Raw genomic sequence first — 22,451 nt, forward strand, 5'->3', positions numbered from 1 at the left:
CTGCTCCTTTAGACTTGGCTGAAGATCAAAGACACCTGGCAGGCTCCTTGAACCTGACGGCAGCCAAACTCAGCCATTGATTCCTTGTGGATCGTGAATGGCGACTACACCCAGAGGTATTGCAAGGTCTCTTCCAAGAACGAGGAGAACCTTGGATCAATTTCAGCACTTCTTATTGAAATCTCCTCAGTGACTCTTGCTTTGAGACGCGTTTAGCATGGAACTGGGGACTACTGTACGCCTTTCTGCTGATACCCTTCCTGCCCCAAATTCTCAAGAAGATCAGGACCTACTGCACCCAGGAAGTATGATGTACCGAACTCCTGAGCAGGAGCATCTGTCCTCCTATCAGGCTGCCGCTTTGAGAGGACCTCCTGTCGCAGCAGCAGGGCAGGGTCCTGCACTCGAACTTGAGCACGCTCCACCTTCATAGATGGAGATTGAGGGGCGGCAGTTGAGAGTTTTCGATCTTCCTCCCGAAGTCTGTGATGTCATCCTGGCAGCCAGGTGTCCCTCCACCAAAAAGGTATACGCCTGCTGTTGGGATAAGTTTGTGACCTGGTATTCCTCACGCCATTTTTACCCGCTTTCTGCACCACTGTCAGAGGTGTTGCTGTTTGTTTTATTTTAAGCCTGGCAAGGCCTTGCCCTAGGCAAAGGCAAAGGTTACTTGCCAGACATTTTTACTTTGCTTCAGTTGCCAGGCCAACCTACCTGTTGACCTGTCCCCCTTGGTGTGGTCTTCCACGAAACCGTTTGCCTTCACCCCTCCTCTTTTCTGAAATAAATTTGTTTTGACTTTTGAACTCTGCAATTGTGTTCACCGCCTTGGAACATGGTAAACTTGGCTAACACCCAATTGGTGCATTAAATATACTTATAAATCCATAGTAGAGTGGTCTCACATGTACACAGATCCTGTAATTTAAATGCTACTAGTGGGCCTGCAGCACTTGCTGTGCTACCCACTAATGTAACACTTCAAATCATGTCTTAGACCTGCCATAGCAGCCTGGAGTGTAGTTTTAAACTGCCATTTCAGTCTGGAAAAATAAACTTTTTGAAGAAAAATTACTGGGAAATTACAAGGTACTTGGTGGAGTACCAGGCATCTCAAAAAAAGTGAAGGACTGTCCTCACACACCACCAGGTATCATTCTGCATTGGCAGTCCTCTCTCTCTAGAAACTCCGTTTGTTAGAGAGCAGGCCTACACCTGGAGACAGGGAGGTACTTCTAGATCTAAGTGGGGGCCACTGAAAGTGAGTGGTTTAAAAGCCAATGTAAAAGCCAAAATACATTTATTCACTAGACAACTACTTGGTATTAAAATAAAATGTGGGGATTGGGGGGAGTTAGTACCCCATCACCACTGTGATTGTAGTCGCCAACATGTTTCTGCCAAAATGGCCCATTGGGTCCGTGACATTCATCAGGACGGGAAAAACACTGTTGGCGCCTATCTTACTAAGATTGGTTCGAAATTACCACTGTGTAGGGTGACCTATGTCAACCTCTAGCTGAATGAGTTTTCTTTAACCTGTAATGCAAAACAAGATTGCCATCAGAGAAGTATCCAAGTTTATCTGAATTGTATCTGGTCATAGCAGAATAAACATTACATATTTTGCATATATATAGTGGATATTGAGTGTGAGACACGTGTCACTGGAAACGGGAGACACAGTACATTTTACACAATTGTGTGAGACCAGCTCACAAACTTACCCCAATGGAGGTTCCTAAATGCCCCATGGGAAGAGAGTATTAGAGACCCCTTAGTCACACTCTGGAAGGAATTACATTCATTTGGGAGGTAAACATACGTTTTACACTTCTTTTGGAGGTCCAAATGACTACACAAAAGAACTCATCCACACCACCATTCATACTCTTACTGCCTCAAGGTGCGTCTCTCGCAGTCTACATTCTTCCTGTACTTGCTGTGGTGTGAGAGTTGGAGGGTTAACTGCGTGTTGTGTGGTTGGTGCATGTGAAGTACTTTGGACCCCCCCACTGAGGGGTGTGTGAAGGGTTTGCAGCGGAGGGTGGTTAGAGGTCAGAGTACCTCGGGCCGATCGTTTGCTGGTTGGACCCGTGGGATAGCTCATCACCATGATACAATTCAAGTTACTTAGGGAGTGAAAGGCTCTGTTTGTACTACACGCTGCGGGAGTTGCGTACATTTAGTTTCATACTTTAGGGGAGGGGGCAAGAGTCTATTATGGGTGGGGAGACACAGTTCTTGTTTGTGAGTGTGTACCCAGGGGTGGGATGGGGTACGTTTTTTAGATTTAGATCTATGTAGCATAATGGTAATAACACCCATACATGAATGTGCAATTGATGCACAGTTTGCCTGGATACCTGGGATGCGGGGAGAGTGGGTAAAGGTCTGGGACAACAGGGTGTTGGGGTACTCAGTTGAAGTAATATGTCACAACGTATGCATATGGTCACCTGGAACGTGTGAACACTTTTGTCAAGCGTTACTGAGTGAATGATTATCTGTGAAGCTTGGGTATACATATAGCAATGTTATAAAATACGCATTTACAGTGGGGGGAGGTGCAGAAATTTCAGAAGAAAGGAAGGGGCCAGGTTTACTTCCCTACCTACTCGAGTTATGCCAGGGGGGTTTTGATCTGGATGGCACCTCATGTCTCATTCCAACATCCTCAAAGTTTCAAAGCAGACATATAGGGGAGATATGTTTTGCCACATGGTGTGCAAGATGGAGTGGAAATTGCTTCCTCAATGTGTATGTGCCTAATGTGGATAGTGGGGAGTTCTACTGGACATTGGAGGAGGAGTTGCTCCTGTATATAGAGATACAGATTGTTTGGGCGGGCAACTTCAATTGTATACTAGATGGCCTACTAGACAGACATCCACCCAACAGTGGACTAAGCCTAATATGTCAGCCAAACTCTGGGAGATGATGGAATGGGTAAACTGTAGGGATATTTGGAGGGACCTACACTAAGCATCAGACAGGGAGTTCTCCTGCTTTACACCCGCCCACGGTATTTGCGTTAGGCTAGATAGATTCTTGGTGTCAGAAGATAGTGCGCTAAACATCCAGGATGCTCAATATATGGTGCGGTTCCTCTCAGGTCATGTGCCATTACTGGATATGGATAAGAGTATGGATAGTGGGGGACAAAGCCCTAGGATTCCTCTGTGGCAGTTCTGTCTAGAAGCACTGCATGATCCAGTTTATAAGGAAGAGATCTGGGCGGTATTGCCGGGGGTTTTCGAGACCCACTGGAGCTCAACGACACTGAGGGGGTTGAGTGAAGTGCTCTGAAGGTGGTGGTGGGAGTCTAGCAAAGGTCTGTGGCACTAGGCGGCAACTGGAACAGGACATGCTGAAGAGAGAGGTGGTATTGTCTCGGCGGCAATGGCAGGCAGGTGACCTGCAGACTGCGAATGGGTATCTACTCACGGCGTAGCATAGAGTAGGAGAGTTATGGGACAGATTGGATTGTTAGAGGAGGCAGGTGGAAGACAGTGGGTCACATTAGGATAAAAGTCTTATTGAGGGACCACCTGTTGGGGTGAAAGGGGCGCCTGCTACTGACATACTGGAATGGAATGATAGTCTTTCTGGATTGGGTTGATGTCCTGAGGCTTACAGAGGTCCAGAGGGAGAGACTAGAGTGGTAGATACAGGAGGAGTAAGGCTCAGCGGCCAATGTAGATATGGCCTGCAGTAACTGCCCTGGCCCTGATGGGCTCCCGGTGGAGTATTATCAGGCCTACTCCAATTTTCTTTTCTCCTGGCTCATGAAGATGATTTTGGAGGCCAGATGTGGAGATGCACTGCCTATGCACAATGCCCTGATTGTGATATCCCTAAGCCAGACAAAGACTCGAGAGATCCGGGGTCCTATAGGCTTTTGTCCCTGCTGGTTGTTGACCCAAAGATACTTTCGAAACTACTAGCAATGCAACTACGGTGGGTTGTAACACATCTGGTAGAGGAAGACCAATGTTGTGGGTTTATGCTGGTACTGGGTACCCATATGAATCTCGGGCACCTGTTACACGTAATGCACTTGGTTCAGGGGGCAGACATGGAAGCCACACTGGTGGCGTTGGACATCGAAAAAGCTTTTAACCCCTTTGAGCTGGTAGAATCTGTGGGAGGTGTTGTAGCGCCTAGGGTTGAGGCAGAAGTTCTTGTCCTGGATGTGGCTGCAGTACACTGTTAGGGTGCAAACTTGGAATGTAGTGCCTGAGGCTCTCCGTATAGAGACGGGCACATGACAAGACTGACCACTGTCCCCACTCCTATTCACTTTGGCATTGGAGCCACTTGCAATATGCCTGAGACCGGATCTGAGGGACTAGGATATACGAGTTGGGAATCCAGTTCCTACTGGGTCGATGAATGCAGATTACACCCTCTTCTACTTGAGCCGACTGCAGGGCTCAGTACCAGTGATGCTGGGAATAACAGAGGACTTTGGGCAGGCGTCCGGGCTACAGGCATAAGATGATTCTATTTCCTTTGGCAGGACTGGCGGGTGGACCGAAGGCGAACCTCCCCGAGGCAGGGCTCACTTGGGAAACTGAGAGTTTCTGGTATTTAAATTATGCACCCTCCAAGTCATTACTATGACCTCAATATTTGCTGGGTCATTGAGAATGTATGCGCTTCCATTAGGTTCTGTAACATACTGCCAGTCTCGGTGATGGGCAGAAGGGCCATAATTAAGATGGTGCTTCTGCTCAGGTGTCTGTACACAATGCAGAATTCCTTCTGTGACCTGCTGAGATCCACCTTTAGGGAACTCAATAGCCTCCTGGCGGTTAAGAGGAGCAGAGTCAAACTGGACATCCTGAAACTAGAGCCTGATGAGGGCGGGTTGGGACTTCCCCATGTGCAGCTGTACTATATGGTCGGACTACTACAATACGCTGCATTGTGGTGCGTGGACGGTAGTAACGGGGAGAAGGGGCTGCTGTCCAGACTGGTGGAGGAGGAGGATCCCCCCTAACTCCTGTTGAGCAGCATGAGGGCGCCAAAAGATAGCCCATATATAGTGAGGCGGATGGTGAAGGTCTGGGAACTGGCATTAAAACGCATCTTGTAAGACCCCTGTCTGCTTGACTTCACCCTCTATTGTGCCTGAAGCCTTTCCACCACATGCAGTCATTGATGAATATGTCCCATTGGACGGCGGGTGGCTGCCATACGGTGGGAGATCTGGACCTGAACGGATCCTTTGTTACTATGCATGAGGCTGGACATCTGTTCCAGTTGGAACCGGGTCAGTTTCTGCAATATGTCAAACTCTCCCTTACAGTCTGGGAGATCTGGTCGACCTTTCGGCTGAGCCGAAGAAGTCGCACACTCTCACCACAATATTGGACATGGGTCTAGCAGGTGCCTTGTCTCCCATCTGTATACGGTGTTGAAGGGAGACAGATGTGTTAACACAGTGGTTGTACTCAATCGCTGGAATGTGTACTTAGATTAGCAACTTACTGATGGCAAGTAGAAGCAAGTATGTGCCCAAGTGAAGGAGAAAGCGAATAATGCGCCCTTTAAGTACACGCAGTTCTGTTACCTGAACTGTGCTTATCTTACACCACAACACCTACACAGAATGTTTTCGGCTCGGGCAGAGGGCTGCACTAGATGCAGTGTGACCCCCCAGCACACTTTTTACATCTCATAGGGATGCCACAGGCTGGGGCCTGCTGGGTTGATGTTGACACTTCGGGATATCACTGGCACCCGGATACAACTAACGGCTCAACATTGTCTTCTCAGTCTCTTACCGCTCCCCAAAACAGAGAGAAAGATGAGGAATAGATTCGCTTTGCTGGGCTAGTGTTAGCTAGTCGATGTATAGAGATACACTGGACTAGGCCTGAAACCCCCTTACACAGATGGCTGACCTGTGGGAGTGGACTATAGCAGAGAAGTGCAGGCTCAACATGGTGAGAAATGACGAGTATGCGGAACATGGCCTAGTGATGTGGGGAGAAATGGTGGAGCAGCGGGTGGGCGTGGAGCGAGAGAATTGTGATCCCCACCCAGTATTCGCTGGTGCTGATGAGGGGGCCTCTTAGGTGTGAGTGGTTTCTCAGGACGTGCTGAGATGCTGTGGGAGTGTGGGGACCCTTAGTGGCGCCAGGTGCTGAGGACGTCTGCTGGTCCTGTGGTCTTGCACTGAGCTAATGTATGTTATTAACTGTAGGGACTTGGTATTAGCAAATGAAACCTCTGTCTTCTGCCTGGCGTGGGTTTCTCATGGGAAATAGGGAAATGCTGCAGTGTTATACTGTTGACATGATATTGTTGTACATGTTTTTATCATGAAAACTTGAAATAAAAACAATAAAAAGAGTTTAGATAAATGTTCAAGGAAATCTTGCAAAACTTGCTATCACCATCAACATGAATCCAGAATACTTTTCTGTATACCCAGTGTTCTTCAGTACAAATCCTGAGATTCATGTAGCGAGGTCCTGGCTGCAGCAACACCATACCACCATTACCTAGTAAAGAGTGCCGTGAACCATGAGGAAAGGTATCCATGACAATCTGAGATGGCCACTGTCTCTCCAGAATACACAAGTTTTCTGTAAAGAAGATATCTTCAATCCAAGGTATATAGTTGAAGTTAGACTTTATTAGTTAGAAGTAAAGAGACCTCCAGCTCCTTCCACAGCTTCCTCTGTACTGTCTGCTATTCACATCATAACATTCTAACCTCCTAGCAACACCCCCACAATTCCAAGAAGCATAGATCCCAACACATCTCCCCCCTTTACAATATCAAAAGAAATGTACAATTGAAATATATAAAGAAAAATAAAGTATACAGAAACAAATAAAAGTCTATGGAGCATTACACTTAGCAACATTGCCACAGCTCCAAGCAGAACCATCATTTAGAATGAGAACATTTTTCTTCACAAACTTTACTTGTTTAGGTTGAGAATATTTACTTTCTCCCTTAGCTACAATACTACATTTCTTTGTCACTACCCAATCACCAACACATATATTCGGATCTTTCACCCTCATTCTGAGATTATATGAATGTGTAGAATCACGCTGCCTACTGACAACACAATCTTTCACGCTTGATCGGTCAACCCACACACATTCTTTGTTCTTGAGCCAACCCGGAACTTCCTTCAAACCTGGCTCACGCCCTTTTAGAGAGACAAATGGAGAGATACTAGTGACCGAATGTGGAGTTATCCTGTAAGACCAGACCATTTTCTTAAGCTCCTCAGCCCACATCAAACCATTCGCCAATGACAACTGTATGTTCTCCATCAACAATCTATTAATCCTTTCCACAAGGCCATTGGCCTGTGGCCTAAAGAACGCAACCTTCTCATGACAAATTCCCATGCCCTCTAAAAATTCTTTCATTTGTCTTGATACCAGTTGCACACCATTATCCGAAACCAAAGTTTTTGGAATACCTTCATTTAAAAATGTTCTTTCCAAAAAACTTATCACTTTCTTAGTGTCAATACTTTCAGTGGACTCCATTACGAACCACTTAGAATGATAGTCCACAAGAACCATTATGAATCTATTCCGAGTACCTAATTTGGAAATAGGTCCCAAGAAATCAATCGCTAATTTCTCCCAGGGCCGCACTGGAAATTCAACACAGGAAAGAGAGGGCTGCCTAATGACTTTCGTTTTATCGCTAGCAGCACACGCATGACAATTCCTAACCAACTCATCAATCTCACCATCCATCCCTGGCCACCAATAGGATTCACGAATCCTTCTCTTGGTCATGTTCCTCCCCAAATGGCCTTCATGTGCTATATTTATAATCTTTGATCTAAGATTGCACGGTGGCACTAATCGGTTTCTTCTCCACAACTTCCCTTCAGATACACTCAATTCAGCTTCTACATTAGAAAAACTCTTCAAGCGAGTGTCATTAGAGGATTCCCTAGACCATCCCTCAGAAACATGTTTCATAACCAAAGGAATTATTTGATCATCTGCCATGGCAGATTCCCAATTACTTTTATCAAAAGCAAGAATCTCATCACAACTAATTACACTTCTATCAGATCTACTAAGTCTATAGGCATTCTAGATAAACAATCCGCAATAACATTTTTCTCTCCTTTCACATATTCCATCTGAAAATTGTAATCAAGCACTGATAAAATCCATTTCGATATTCTAGGGGTGACATTACCCTCCAAACCTCTACCTCCTTTAAATAAATGCACGAGAGGCTTATGGTCTGTGCGCACTCTGAAGGGCAAGCCCCAAAGAAAATATCTAAAGTGTTTAATCCCCCACGTGCAAGCGAGAGCCTCCCTCTCAATAACTGAGTAAGATACTTCTGCACCCTGTAATCTTCTAGAGGCAAAACCTATAATCCTTTCCACACCATCAGATATTTGAGAGAGCACAGCCCCAAGTCCCACAGCACTAGCATCAGTGGTAACCAAAGTCTTGGCCTTAATGTCAAAATGACCTAAATTAGGTGCATGAATAATTCCTACTTTCACACGCTTGAAAGCATCCTCACACACTTGATCCCATCCAAAAACCACACCATTCTTCATCAAGCGCCTTAAAGGCTCTACCACTTCCGAAAAATTTCTAATGAATTTAGAACAATATTCAGCTAACCCTAAAAAGGACCTTAGCTGATCTTTAGTTGTTGGCGTAGGAGCATCATTAATTGCAGAAATTATACTTTTTTTTGGCTTAATACCTAAACCTGATATCTCATGACCCAGATACGTCACACAATCTCTCTTCAATTGACATTTTTCCTTTTTTATGGTCAGACCATTAACTTCCATACGCTCTAAAACTTGTGTTAAAATCCTATCATGATGTTGACAATCCTTCCCAACCACCAACACGTCATCCTGAAAACATAATACATTCTCAATCCCCTTTAAAACTTTCTCCATAACTCTCTGAAACACCGCTGACGCCGAAGCCAACCCAAATGGCATCCTGCGATATCGAAATGCCCCCAGTGGTGTTACAAACGAGGTAAGGTGCCTCGATTTTTCGTCTAAGTCAATTTGGTGGTAGGCTGCAGACATGTCAATTACACTGAATATCACACCACCACCCATGGCACTTAACATCTCAGAAATATTAGGCAGTGGTTGCCTATCAACCCATATATTATTATTTAGATCGCGCAAGTCTACACAGAGACGAATTTTGGTTCCACCATCCTTGGGCGCGACTACAATGGGGGCGAGCCACTCAGATGCCTCAATAGGCTCTATAATCTTCAAATCTAACAATTTGTCCAATTCTATTTTCAGGGGTTCTCTCATCAAGTGTGGTAAATTTCTTACTTTATGAACCACAGCCACTGCATTTTTCTTAAGAATTATCTTATGAGAAAATCCCTTCAATTTTCCTAACTTTTCTGTAAAAACGTTAGGAAACTTCTTCATCACGTCTGTTTCAAAAGTATCTATATTAAGAACAGAGAATGAAGAAACAGGTTCAGAAGCATTGGGATTTAGTACAATTCCTAGATCTTTTTGGTGACGCCAGCCAAGCAAGTTAGACCCTTGCTTAGTGAGATACACTCTTCCAAACACTTTTTTGTTTTGAAATGTGATTACCATCCATTTCAGACCTAAGATGTCAATGGTTTTTCCACCATATCTACAGCCCTTATGTCTGGAGGGGTCCAAGAGTTGAGATCCACATCACCGTTCCAAATTTCAACATACATATCTTTGGATAATAAGGTATAAAGGCTTCCAGAGTCTACCAGCATGTTAACATTTCTAGTTTGAGGATGCATAGGATCTCTAGAATCAAAATTGATTAAACAATGTGGCTTCTCAAGCTTATCAGTACTCTCATTAGCCACATCAACAAGACAAATAGGATTTTGTGCGCAAAGACAACCTTCACTCAAAATCAGTCCATCTACACATAGCATTAAATTCTCAATATTTTCGCAAGAATCATCAATTTCATTAACATATTGAGTCTTAGCATTGCAAGCTTTAACTACATGACCCCTCTTTATACATCCTCTGCAAATGGCATTTCTAGCTGTACAACGAGGACTTGATGCAATATGTCCTGGGGATCCACACCTATAACATTTCAGAAGACGTGAATTCCCTTGTTGCACAAAATTGGGAGAACGATAATTAGGAGGATGAAAATTTGATAACTTATTGTTTTTAGAATCAAACTTCCCAACATTCTTAATAATCTTAGTTTCATCAACAATTGCTTGTGTTTGAGATTTTACATTAGACTCTGACTCTTTTGTTACATTATCCTTTGATATTGTAGAACCAGAGCATTTATCCATTTCTTTTATCCATAAGTCAGTATTTTCTATTGCTTTAACGATCTCGATAGCTTCTTCTAAATTGCAGTCTTTACTAAGCAACTTCTCTCGCACCCTTTTATTATTAGTGCATCTGACGATCTGATCACGGATCAGAGAATCTGTCAAATCTTTAAATTGACAATTTAGTGATAATCCCCGTAAGGCTGCCACATAAGTTGCAACATCTTCATCGACTTTTTGAACACGACAAAAGAACTTATGCCTTTCTAAAAGAGTATTAATCTTTGTAATGAACCTTTTCTCCAACATCAACATGCTCATATCATAGACATTAGCAGCATGACCATCCCCCACACCTAAAGATATTTCGGGCAAATCCTCGTATAATCTTCTACCTTCCACCCCCAAATTATGAAGAAGAATGGCTTGTTTGCGAACAGGACCATACTTGTCTGCACCAGATGCTAAAACATAAGTGAGAAATAACTTTTTCCATTCTTTCCAAGGTATTGGGGGTTCACCAGGCGTAGGGAGGAAGGAAGGAGGGGTAGAGAAGGTTTGATCACCCATAACAATTTTTTTTTTTAACAATGAAGATTAATATAGCATAAATGTATATAAATTGTTTGTTGTGAAATTACTCGTGAACAATCCCAAACAAAGATGGCCGCCACTTGGATCACGCAAGTGACGCTCTTTACATCACGCAGGTACACCAAGCCGGTGATGTCTAAGGGTTCCAAGGCGGCAGCGGGTTCCAAGGCGGCGGTTTTAAAATCCAAAGAATCGCGCGAGCAAGTAAGTAAACTCAGTTCAAAAGATGCAATCTCGGGAAAGATGTAGGCGATCACATTAATTTGTTAAATCCAGTACAAAGCATCCAGCTTCAGCAATTTTGAGTTGAAACGCTTCAATAACGTTGAAAAATAAAGCGCAAAAATGGCAAGAATAACAAAATGAAAATTCCTGTCGCACAGATGGCAGTCAAAGAATCCGAGATTTGAATAAGGCTCTATCTATCCATCTGGTTCCAAGATTTAGATAGAGAGCAGTAAATAAAGTAAAATGTACATACCACAAGGTTGCTGCTGCCTTGGGAAGAAAAGTAGGAAGACAAGTTGGAGGAGTAAATTGTATACCACAGTCAATTCCAGTAGTAGTATCATCCAGGGGTGGAGGTCAGTTTCAATCTCTGCCCCTGCCAGAGTATAGGGTTCCCTCGTGGCCAATGTAAAGAAGATATCTTCAATCCAAGGTATATAGTTGAAGTTAGACTTTATTAGTTAGAAGTAAAGAGACCTCCAGCTCCTTCCACAGCTTCCTCTGTACTGTCTGCTATTCACATCATAACATTCTAACCTCCTAGCAATACCCCCACAATTCCAAGAAGCATAGATCCCAACATTTTCTTACAGGGAATATTAGTTTGTTTTCAGCATGTTGCTGCTTAGCACATTATCAATGAATGCACAGCCTCAGCCCAGACACCACCAGCACTCAGTGATGCCTTCGCTGAGAGGAATTTAATATTTGCAGGCTTGGAATACTGGACCCCGCCCCCCTGCGTGTAAGCCCCAATGAGCAGTTAGCAGTATCTCCAACACTTCTTCATTACAACTGTGAAGAGATCACTTTCCAATCTAAGTCTCTTGCAAAATAAGATGTTGAACTTGGAATCTTATTAATTTCAAGTTTTCAGTTAATGTTTGGAAACGGAGCGTTTCTCTGGAAAGGCATGAAGTGTATGGACACAGGGACAGCTTTGGGATTAAAGCAGTTGCCGAATGGGAGTCCCCTACTGGTTTATCTGTAGAGCTAAGGTCTCTACAACTCTGAGGTGGGAGGCAATTGTAATAAAGTAACTTCCCTGTGTTGGGGTGACAAAGATTGTAAAAGTCAGTTTAGATGTAGCTAAATGTAGAAATAAGATGCTTGGTAGTGGAATAGGCAGGGAGTGTGTCCATGGCTATGAACAAGACGTGGACAGTCACAGATGGCTTTGCCTTAGATGTGTCTTTGACTTGCTAGCAGAACTCCTGCTGAATGCATCCAGCTGATTGAAATAGGCCCCATGGCACATGAGCAGTCATCAGAGACAGCCCGGTTGAGAGACAACTTCCACAAAACAAGGAAATGAAAGAAGTATTTGGTGAACAATATGTAGACTTTGAGCCCAGATGATCCTGTCATGAGAGGTATGGTTATTCAGCCAGTACTGGCCAATTAAAAGATTCTGAAATATATATGTAAAATAAAAGAGAAATGGAACAAGTGTAAACAATAGAAAGCACCCTGATCGCTTACCAACTAAAATAATAAGCTAAATGTAAGGGGTAGAGCCAAGACCCTGGACAATTAATGGAACTTAAAATGGCCCACAAAAAAATACAATAATGGGCGTTTTATACTATAGTGATAGAAGTAAGCTATACAAGCTGCATTTGTGAACTGCAATCACAGTTGATTGAACAAGGCGACCATGGTGTAGTAGTGGTGAGCACGAGGAGCCCTGTTACCAGGCAACTCCTACAACAATGATAAGGAAAGAAATACTGAACAAATGAGAAGTAGAACTGCAGTCCTGATGCTTCCATCGTAAGTGGTGGACTTGCTTAGCCACCCAAATTACTTGGGGAAAAAAGGAGCTAAAGTAAACACTACTAATAAACAAGAGGTATGAAAACCAGCAAAAACAATAAAAAATGCAAAGGCTTAGCAGCTCATTCAGGCAAATATTTGTTCTGCAGGCCTCAGCACTCTGCTGAAGCAGTATTTGGTTTACATTAAAGTATTTCAATTTCCTATATTCCAGGCTAATCCCCCATTTGGATCTCTCTAGGTCCAATGTATCTTTGCCGCTGTTTTAGACAAAATCAGGAGCTATACAACACATACATTATAATCACAATCAGTCATCTATTATCAGTCAATAATCAGAGTTTGTTATGAATTAAAGGGTTTTAATAATCAAATATTTTAGTAGTTCATCTTGATTGCATATCATAAGCTAAATTTGTATTAATCCTAATCATCAATACATGACAGAAATAGAAAATCAATATTGTTTAATCAAATTTTAATAAATGCATTACATCATGTTCCATTAAGGAAAGAATCCTTCTTCTACGAATGGGGAGAGAAATGGTGTCCGTCAGAACCAATTAAGGGCTCTAATAATGCAATGTGGCATCAGAAACTGAGTAAAAGGAATAGTAAGACTGGGTCACCCACTCTAGGAACACACATTAAAATAGAGAGCACATTTCATCAGTGTTACAGCTTTCCATCTTCCTCCTCCTCCTCCTCAGCCAGGCAATCATCATTCAATGCTTTCATGGGAACAGGATTTCTCCTCATCTTCTCACAGGAATTCAATAGTCCACAGACAGGAATGTTGGATTTTGCAACTAAATTGTATCAACTCTAAGTTCATGTTGGTCATTCTCCCACTCATTTGCACTTTCCACGTTTAACTATAGTTCTAACCTACTAATATATTACATTCCTAACAATGGTCTATATAGAAGTTGAATCATCACTTTAATAATGCTGCAACTTCATATATGAGCTTTTTACTGCCAACTAAAATACTCATTTCTAATCATTTGTTAACGGTGACCTTTGTATAAGCAGAAACATTCCTTATAAATATATGAAAACATTTATGCACCTTCTATTTGTTATGAAAAACATGTTCATGGAAAAGTCAACACTTAAATTTTTTATGCACAGACTGTGTTTCTAGTCAAGTCAGTTAGTTAAGCAATGTTGCTTTAGCCATTTGAGGCCTGATATGAGAAAATAATGTTGCCTTCTTCACTTCTCGTATTTTTTAAACACAATATTTTCATTTAAAGCTTGCACGTCAATTCTGCACTATTTTAAATTATGATAATTTTTCGATAGTATTTAAATGCTTTCCCAATTCTACATGGCAAACAGTTAAGGCAGTCTTCTGCATGGTCATAAAATATGTATCATCTTGTTTAGCTTGTTATATTGGGAGACATCTTTAATCTTGCTATCCTTCTCAAGGTGTTCTTGTGATGGGTTCTGTTTTCTTACGTGTATATTTACTTTTGCATTGTGCCTTAGCTTTATACTGGCTTTCTCGCTGTTTAAATAAGGTGTTCTTTTCAAAATTTCAAGACACATTTCTGAACAAATAAAATAAATCACTTAAGGGCTATTTTTAATTTGAGGCCTCGAAGCATCAAAACCTTTATTGACGTTTGAGATAACATATTCCAAATGATCATTCCCTACTTTGTGGAGGGTGGGTACAATTCCCAGTAACGTTATGGTTCTCTACAAACTGAAAAGACACCTTCAGCAAATGTACAGTATCTTTGATTGGGTGGTTGGTCAGGAAATAAAAATTATGTGTATCTTTCGCAGAGAAATAATGTATGTATTTAAATACAATCAGCGTTTCCCATGCCATCCCAAGATAAATTGAAATGTATTATGTTCTTTCTTACTCAGGTTCAAGTGTTTTTACTCATGGAACAGGAGCTAACAGCAGATGAAGATATTTCGAGGTAAAACCTGGTACCAGTTTTGTTACACTACACTCCATACTCTTTCAGTTAAGCTGAAAGTCCTTCAGATACATTAATTTTTGTAATTGTCTGCTGCATTTATCAAGATGGCCTGCACCTTTCTGTATAATCAGGTTAATTTTTACCTTGTAAGGCATTTACAAAACGAATGGAACCAACTTGTTGAGTGATCGTCTTGGTAAAAAATCAACTAAGAGCTCTCTCCAGGTTGGATTTGTTAGCATTTTGAATTCTCCTTGGCCTGATTTGTTCTTTCAGGCTCTTAGAAAACGCCCCACTTTACTTTTTTTCTCCCTGTTTCTTTTATTATTATTTTCGGGGGAGTGGATCTCAATCCCCTCTCTCTCAGTAACACCCCCTACGCCCGAGCCTCTGAATTCTCTTTCCTCTTGGTACCTCTGAATTCGTCATCTCTCTTTTTGTCTCTATTTTTTCAAGCCTCCATGCTTCTCTGCTCTTGTACTTGTTGCCCTCTTCCCCCTTGGTGTTGTTTTATCTACTCATTTTCCAACTTTTTTGCCCTGTGCCTTTGCACTCCATGGCTCTTCTTCTTATGCCATCTCCTGCTGCCTCTACTTCTCCCCGCCGACTCCTTCAAACATTCCCTCTCCGTTTTTTTATTTTTTATTTTTTATTATGACTTTTCTTTCCATCCTCTCCTGATCCTTATCATCTGGGTCCTATTAGGCATATAAAACAAACCCTTTGTCTGCGATTCCTTATTTTTTTCAATTATTGGTTTTTACTCTTCCTAAAATTTAATGAACTGTAAAACGTTTTTGTTCATTTATATATATGTTCAACCTTGAACTGCGTCCTGGATCTGATATATTTTTCCCAAAAATCATGAGATTTTTTTCCTCCTTTTTGCTATTTCTCCACAATGGAGATTCACATGCCTGGGCTCCTCTGGCTCATGTTTAAAAAATTAGTTAGTGCTCCCTTACACTGATAAATAATCCTGCTTTGCGGCAGACCTTTTCTGTCAACAGTCTAGCAAATTCAAATATTTAGCTTCTATTTGGATTAATCCAAAGTGGTTTACTAGATCACACTGTGCTCTGAGATTTTATCTTTCATATTTAATGTGTGCATGCCACCTTTTGCTGAATCACAGAGTGCTATAGTGATGATACCCCTGTCTGCTCCCACAAGGCTTAGGGTAAAAGCACGTTAATGGTATTAAATTGTCAGACATTGTATGCATTCAAAGCTATTTTCATGCTAGGAACTTTTATGATATACTACCTTTCCCCCAATTATGGAAACTTCTAGCGGCACATTCAAAGTATAACACCGCTCCAGGGTGCAATGTACTTCTGGTTGTGTTGCATACCAAAAATAGGAGCATATTAGGAGTATAAATCAATATCAAAATTGGCTATTCTGTCTACCCAGTATAGGAATATGTTTAGAATGTAAATCACTGATGATTATACATTTCATACCACGTATAATAATACATTAGGCGTGTTGTTTATTGCCAGTTATGCATCCAACACCAAGTAGAGGAATATACGAGGCATGCAATTTGCTGCTTGCTGTGCCGTTTATGAAAAATATTTGAAAGCAGTAAGGGTCAAATTCACTGCTAGTTATGTCTCTGCATTGCATAGTGATACATTAGGAGTATAAATCACTGCTACTTATAGTAAATATAGAAAAACATGAGGAAAGTATTTCACTCAAGCATTGGAAAACATTTGTGGTATAATTCACCGGTGATTATGCTTTTTATACCAAGGTCAGGAATTCATTGGAGATCTATTTCTCTGCAGTGTATACATAATTGCTAAGCATAGATGTAATCTGGGGGTATAATGTAGGACCAATTGAGGCATACAATGCAGTGCTGGTTATGTGTTGTATATCCAGTTTAGTAAAAAGATAGCAATATGATAGTGTACATATAGGGGGTAACTGCACCAATGAAAAAGCTATTGCAAAAGTGGGGCCTTCCACTGGGACATTAAAGGGCCAAATACTAGACACTGAGGATAGGCTCCGGATGTTGAAAATACAGAGCTGAGGGGAGGGCCCGCAGGAATAACATATTCCTGGAGGGCCTGCTAGAACAGATTTAGGGTACGGACATGGTTGCTGTTCTGAAAAGCTGGATATGGGATAAGATTGCCCCGGAGGGACTGTTCCACTTCTTTGCCCTAGAGCTGGCGCACAAGCTCCCAGCTCAACTGTTGCCATCAGGGGCACCACCCAGGCCGGCTGTGACCAGGCTGTTACATTACCATGATAAAGATCACATTCTACGGCAGGCACGGACAAAGGGGAAGCTAAACACTGAAAACAATAGCATGCTACTCTTCCCAGACTTTACTATGGCTGTGCAGAATCACCAGGCATCATTTATGGAGGTTGATAAATGACTCAGGGAGATGAATGTCCAGTATGCCATGCTTTCCCAGGGTGGCTCCATCTTGACGTGGGCGCACAATTTGTCACTGATCCGAAAGATGTGTGGGACTGGATTGATTTGCCACCGCATAGCGCTGGGTCCTCCAAGGCCTGCCAGCATCCACAGCGGTCGGGCACACAGAGGTAAGCTGGGAGACGTATTCCTACCAAGGCCTGAGAACAAGACAGACAATGATGACCAGTGGCCGCGGCGGCGACCATTGCTGATTCTGGGAGTTGAAAACATCTGGAAGTGGATAGAGACGTAAAGCATGACATGTCTATGGGCTGCTGGCAGACTATGTGACTGATTCGGGACCGGACCAAGAGCTTCCCCACATCACTCCGAGTTCGGCTAATGATATTATATGGCTCTAGTTGACAATAGTTGCTTTGAATAACCCTGCATGGCATGGCAGGGGTGGGGGGTTTGTTGTACTCTGCCCTGTTGGGGCCTCTATTCAGTGGGAGGGCGGCAAGGAGGACTCCCATGTTCATGGACATTGACTACTTTCTATGGTGAGTTGCGAGTCTGGGGGTGCTGTTACCTGTGAACCTTTTGCCCCCCCCTGCTGTTCTCCTTGTGCGACACTGCCATGGCTGTTTGATGATCTTTCTAGTAATTGGTTTAGATGAAGGGATGTTGCCTTACTGTCCGGGGGGAGCGGTTTTGGGTTTAGTTTTGTTGACGGGCCAGTATGGGGTACAGTGGCTATATGTACTTAGAAATGAGTGGGTGGGGTGTATTCTGCTGTGGATATTGCCTCCGTAGTGAGAACAATAGGTGTTGCACATCATAATGTCAGGGGATCTCACGCATACAAAAAGGTTCTATCCTGGAATGTCAAGGTCTCAATAATATGACTAAATGGTATAAGGTGCATGCTTAATTTAAACGTAGGGGGGTTCATATAGTGATGCTACAGGAAACCCGCCTGACTGCAGCTCAGGGATTGGCCCTCCACAAAGATGGTGGGGACAAGCATATTACACAACTTACTCTGTGTTCGCCCAAGGTGTTCTTCTTTGGCTGTGCCCTAGGGTTCCCTTCAAGGGTATACACCAATGTGGGCACTATGTACTACTTGAAGGGCTCCTGGGGGTGGGCACATTACATTGGTCAATGTATACTCACCCAATACCAACTAGGTGCTCTTTCTGTATAAAATCTCACATGTAGTTGAATTACACATGCCCTTTGTGATGCTTATTGGTGGGAATTACAATGGGGTGGTGGATCTTCATTTTGACGACTTACACCCTCCACTGCCTGGTGTACAGGCTGAGTACTTGGCAAAGAAGTTTAGGCTTGGCAGAGACACTGGGGGCTTGTAGACACGTGGCGGGTTATGCACCCTCAAACTCGTGATTATTCCTACTTCTCTGCACTGCATGAGCTTCACATTCCTCTGGAAGCCTTCCTTTGCACCCCAGATGTACATTCTGCAATTGTTCAGTCTGAATATTTGGCCAGGACGATATCAGATCACAATCGTATAGCCATCTCACTTGCCTGGATTAAAACACACACTGCCATTCCTAATTGGCATTTAAAGGTTGAGAACCTGAAAGATCAGGTTTTTCGCCACCCTATAGGAGAGGGGACCCTGAATTATGTTGTAGATAGTGCTGGTATGACCACTTCCACACTTCTGGAATTGGATGCCTTTATGACGGTGCTCAGGAGGCAGTGCATTGTGACAGTTGTGGGAGTTTGACGTACGTTAGTGGAGGAGATTAACATCCAAGAAGGGATACTTAGAACCATTGAAAAAAATAGACCTTTTAATCTGGACTTGCAGGATAAACTACATTAAGAGAAGGAGAGGCTGGTGGAGAGGGTAGAGTGCCTATGGTGCTTTGATTATTAAGCCTATATAGTGAATGCGTATGCTGAGAGGGACAAGTCGGCATGTTAGCACGGCAGGCTAACCCAACTAAACGGGGTTTCCAAATTTTAGAACTGGAGAATGATGTGGGGGTTCAAGTCTATGGTCAGGATGGCAGTAATGAGGTTTCTAGGCTTTATTGCACTGTGTTGTATGCCAGTGATGGTAGAGATAACTGGCTAGCTGTCCAGGCCTTTGTACACCGTTTGCCTCTGCCGACACTTCCTCCTGAGGAAGGAGAGGAATTGGGTGGTGACATTACTCCCCAGGAAATTGTGGTAGCAGTTAGGGGCATGGCCCAGCAGAAGGTTCCTGGCAGTGACAGACTCCCAGTGGAGTTCTTTGCTGCAAATCTAGGTCTCTTGGCACCAAAACTGGTGGCGGTATATGAGGCCATGTAGTGTAGTTGCTCCCTACCAACTTCGACCAGCTAAGAGTTGCTAGTTCTCTTACTTACGCCGGGTCGCGATTCGCTTGTGTCAAGGCAAACGGGTCAATGTTAAATGTTGATTACAATGTACTGTGCAAGGTCTTAGTGACACGAGACTTGTCCAACATGCCATGACTCATACACACGACTAAGCCAGTTTTATACATGGCCAGCATACTGCGTTAAATATACGGCAGTTGGTAGATATGTTACTAGACTCCCTGAATATCACCACGGATGCATTGGTCGTGTCTGTTGATATTGATAAGGCGTCTGATAGCCAATATTGGTCCTATCTATTTGCTGTGATGGAGCAGCTGAGCCTGGGGCCTGGGTTTATCGCCTGGACGTGGTTATTATACTCCAACCCTGTTGGGCGGGTCAAGACAGAGGGAGTAATTTCTAGCACATACGAAGTGGAGAGGGGTACCCAGCAGGGATGCCAGCTGTTCCCGTTGTTGTTTGCCATCATGCTAGAGCCCTTAGCGAGTGTAGCTAGGATGGACCTTTTCCATGAAGGGGTGGCCATCTGCGGTAAAGTGCACCATACAACATTCTATGTGGATGACATGTTGCTATTCTTAAGGGATAGTTGCTCAAACCCTGGCAGGGCGATGCAGCTCCTCAGCCTCTTTGGGACAATATAGCACCTGAAAGTTAACTGGCAGAAAACTAATTTATTTGGCGGCACAGCTGCAGTGTGTAGTGCAGTGGGTTTCTGCGGGAGGGGTCACTTGTGGAGTATTTTCAAGTACTGTTGGTCCTGCTGGTTTAAAAAAAACTAAGTGAAGAGCCCCTATTTGCCTATTATACAGCTAGAGTGGCTGACCGCCCTTCTCCCACTGCATCACCAAAGCAGGTTGGTCACTTGGGTCGGGCGAGGCGTGGGAATTTGGGAGACTTGCATAGAGTGAGAGAGTTGCTTTAATTTGCTGATTGGCAGGCCGGCTTTGACATCCTGGCTGGTCACTTCTTACTGTACGGGGCACTAATGGAGACTATAAAACATAGATGGCCGGGAAGCTGGCTAAACTTAAGATGCACTTGGGTTGTCCTTTTCTCTGGACATATTTGGGCAATGCTAAACTTGATTCAGGTCTCTACCAGTGCCTGAGAACTGACATGTATGCTCCTTTGGCTGCACTGAAAGACAAATGGGAGGCAGACGCGGGAGTGTCCATTGCGGATGAAACTTTAGGAAGGATCTTGGAATGTAAAACCAAAAGGTTCTAGTAATGCGAGATTTAAGCTGATTAACCTTTATATCTTGCATTGGGTGTACTTTACAACAGAGAGAATACAAAGATTCTTCCCACATGCCCAGGCCACATGCCTCAGATGTGGGGATGTTGGGGTAGGCCAGTGATGCTGTATATTGTTTAGGACTGCCCACAGCTCACAGCATATTGGAGGTCTGTGTTTTACTCTTATTAATGATGTCACTGACCATGTTTCTGAAAACCCCATGGTGTGTCAGCTGGAGTTGTTCCCGTGCCCCGCTAAATTCAAGCTTATTTCCAAATTCATTGACTTGACCATCACTTGGCCCTTTATCTGGCTAAGAGACACAACACTCTTAATTGGAAATCAGCAGTAGGCCCTACTGGTGCTGGGTGAACCAGGGATCTGCTTCGGTGGTGGAATACGAAAGCATCACCCTCCATAGGAAAGATAAGCAGGGTATGGATTTAGTGGACGGTGCTAGGGCATGGGAAGGTTGGTTGGAGGATCTTGGGGCAAATTATGGTGCTTTGATCAGTGAGTCCGATTGACATGATGCTGCAAAACACCCAAGATGATGGATGGAATGTTGCACAATGGTAAAACATTCACCCCCAGTCACAGATCTGGGTTTAATCCATCGTTATTTTGCTCACCAAACCACCCCAGTTCAGACATGGCCATATGCAAATCAGCCTTGACCCTGTGCCTCATGGCAACAGTCCAGCCCGAACTGCCAAGCATGGTCTTCCCTGGACTGGAATCAAGCATCCTAGGACCGGTTTCTGGCTATCAGCCGTCTTCAGCCAGGATAGCTTGACTCCAGTGGCTTAGTGAGCACGGGACCCACGCCTTGCCGCAGACCCCCTGCGGGTGGTGCTCTAGGAATATGTAGCTGCTGCAGGCAGGGTCTTCTTCAAAACATGCCCGAGTAAATTCCCCCTCCCCTTGGGTGATTCAAGATCACAGCAGTGGCAAATGGAGCAAGTAGCATGCAATAACGATCTGAGTGGCCTCTGCCCTGCACTGTTGTTGGACCCCATACGGACTGGTTAGGTGGGGAGGGAGGGAGGGATGGATGGATGGATGGGGTGGAGAAGCTCATTGGGGTGGTGGGCTAAGGGATGGCATTACCTTGGGGTCGATGCAGAATGTGGTGGTGGCTTTTACCTGTTGTTAAACATTGGTGTGCCAACATCTGTTGCATGTGGCCTATCAGTCTGCTTATGTCACTGTTTTGCTTTGGAAATATCAATAACGTTTTTTTGTTTTTTTTTAAAGTACACTCTTAGGTCCTTATTCCAGGTGCCCCCAGTAATCCAGATGGGGCTGATAATGTGGTTATAAGATGCACCGTTTCACCTAGAGTCTTCAATTTTCTTCTGCACTATTTCCGTTTCAAAAACAAATTTTACTTAAAACTAAGTTAACTGTGATGAGTGCCAATATGCCTCCCAGCTATGAGAACATTTCAAAAGCAGGTATATATTACAAATCATTGAAATAGAAGTCTCGACACTTGAAAAGAGACAATGGTGACATACTGTGAATATGAAGAAGTCAACAAAATTGTTTAAAACAGTTTACAAAAGAATCGAATAACCAACACAAATATTTAAATTACCCTCACATGT

The 22,451-nt window shown here is 43.4% G+C and overlaps 1 protein-coding gene across 2 annotated transcripts in view; it reads left to right on the top strand.

Moving 5' to 3' along the window:
* DOP1A (DOP1 leucine zipper like protein A) overlaps positions 1–22,451 on the top strand; it is a 1,012,538-nt gene that overhangs the window by 887,584 nt on the left and 102,503 nt on the right. For both annotated transcript variants that reach the window (XM_078648131.1, XM_078648132.1), the window contains one exon: positions 14,789–14,844. In XM_078648131.1, the coding sequence (XP_078504257.1) occupies positions 14,789–14,844 (56 nt within the window). The remainder of the gene's footprint in view (positions 1–14,788; positions 14,845–22,451) is intronic.

This window comes from Lissotriton helveticus, chromosome 6 (assembly GCF_964261635.1).
Source record: "Lissotriton helveticus chromosome 6, aLisHel1.1, whole genome shotgun sequence".
Classification (NCBI taxonomy): Eukaryota; Metazoa; Chordata; class Amphibia; order Caudata; family Salamandridae; genus Lissotriton; species Lissotriton helveticus.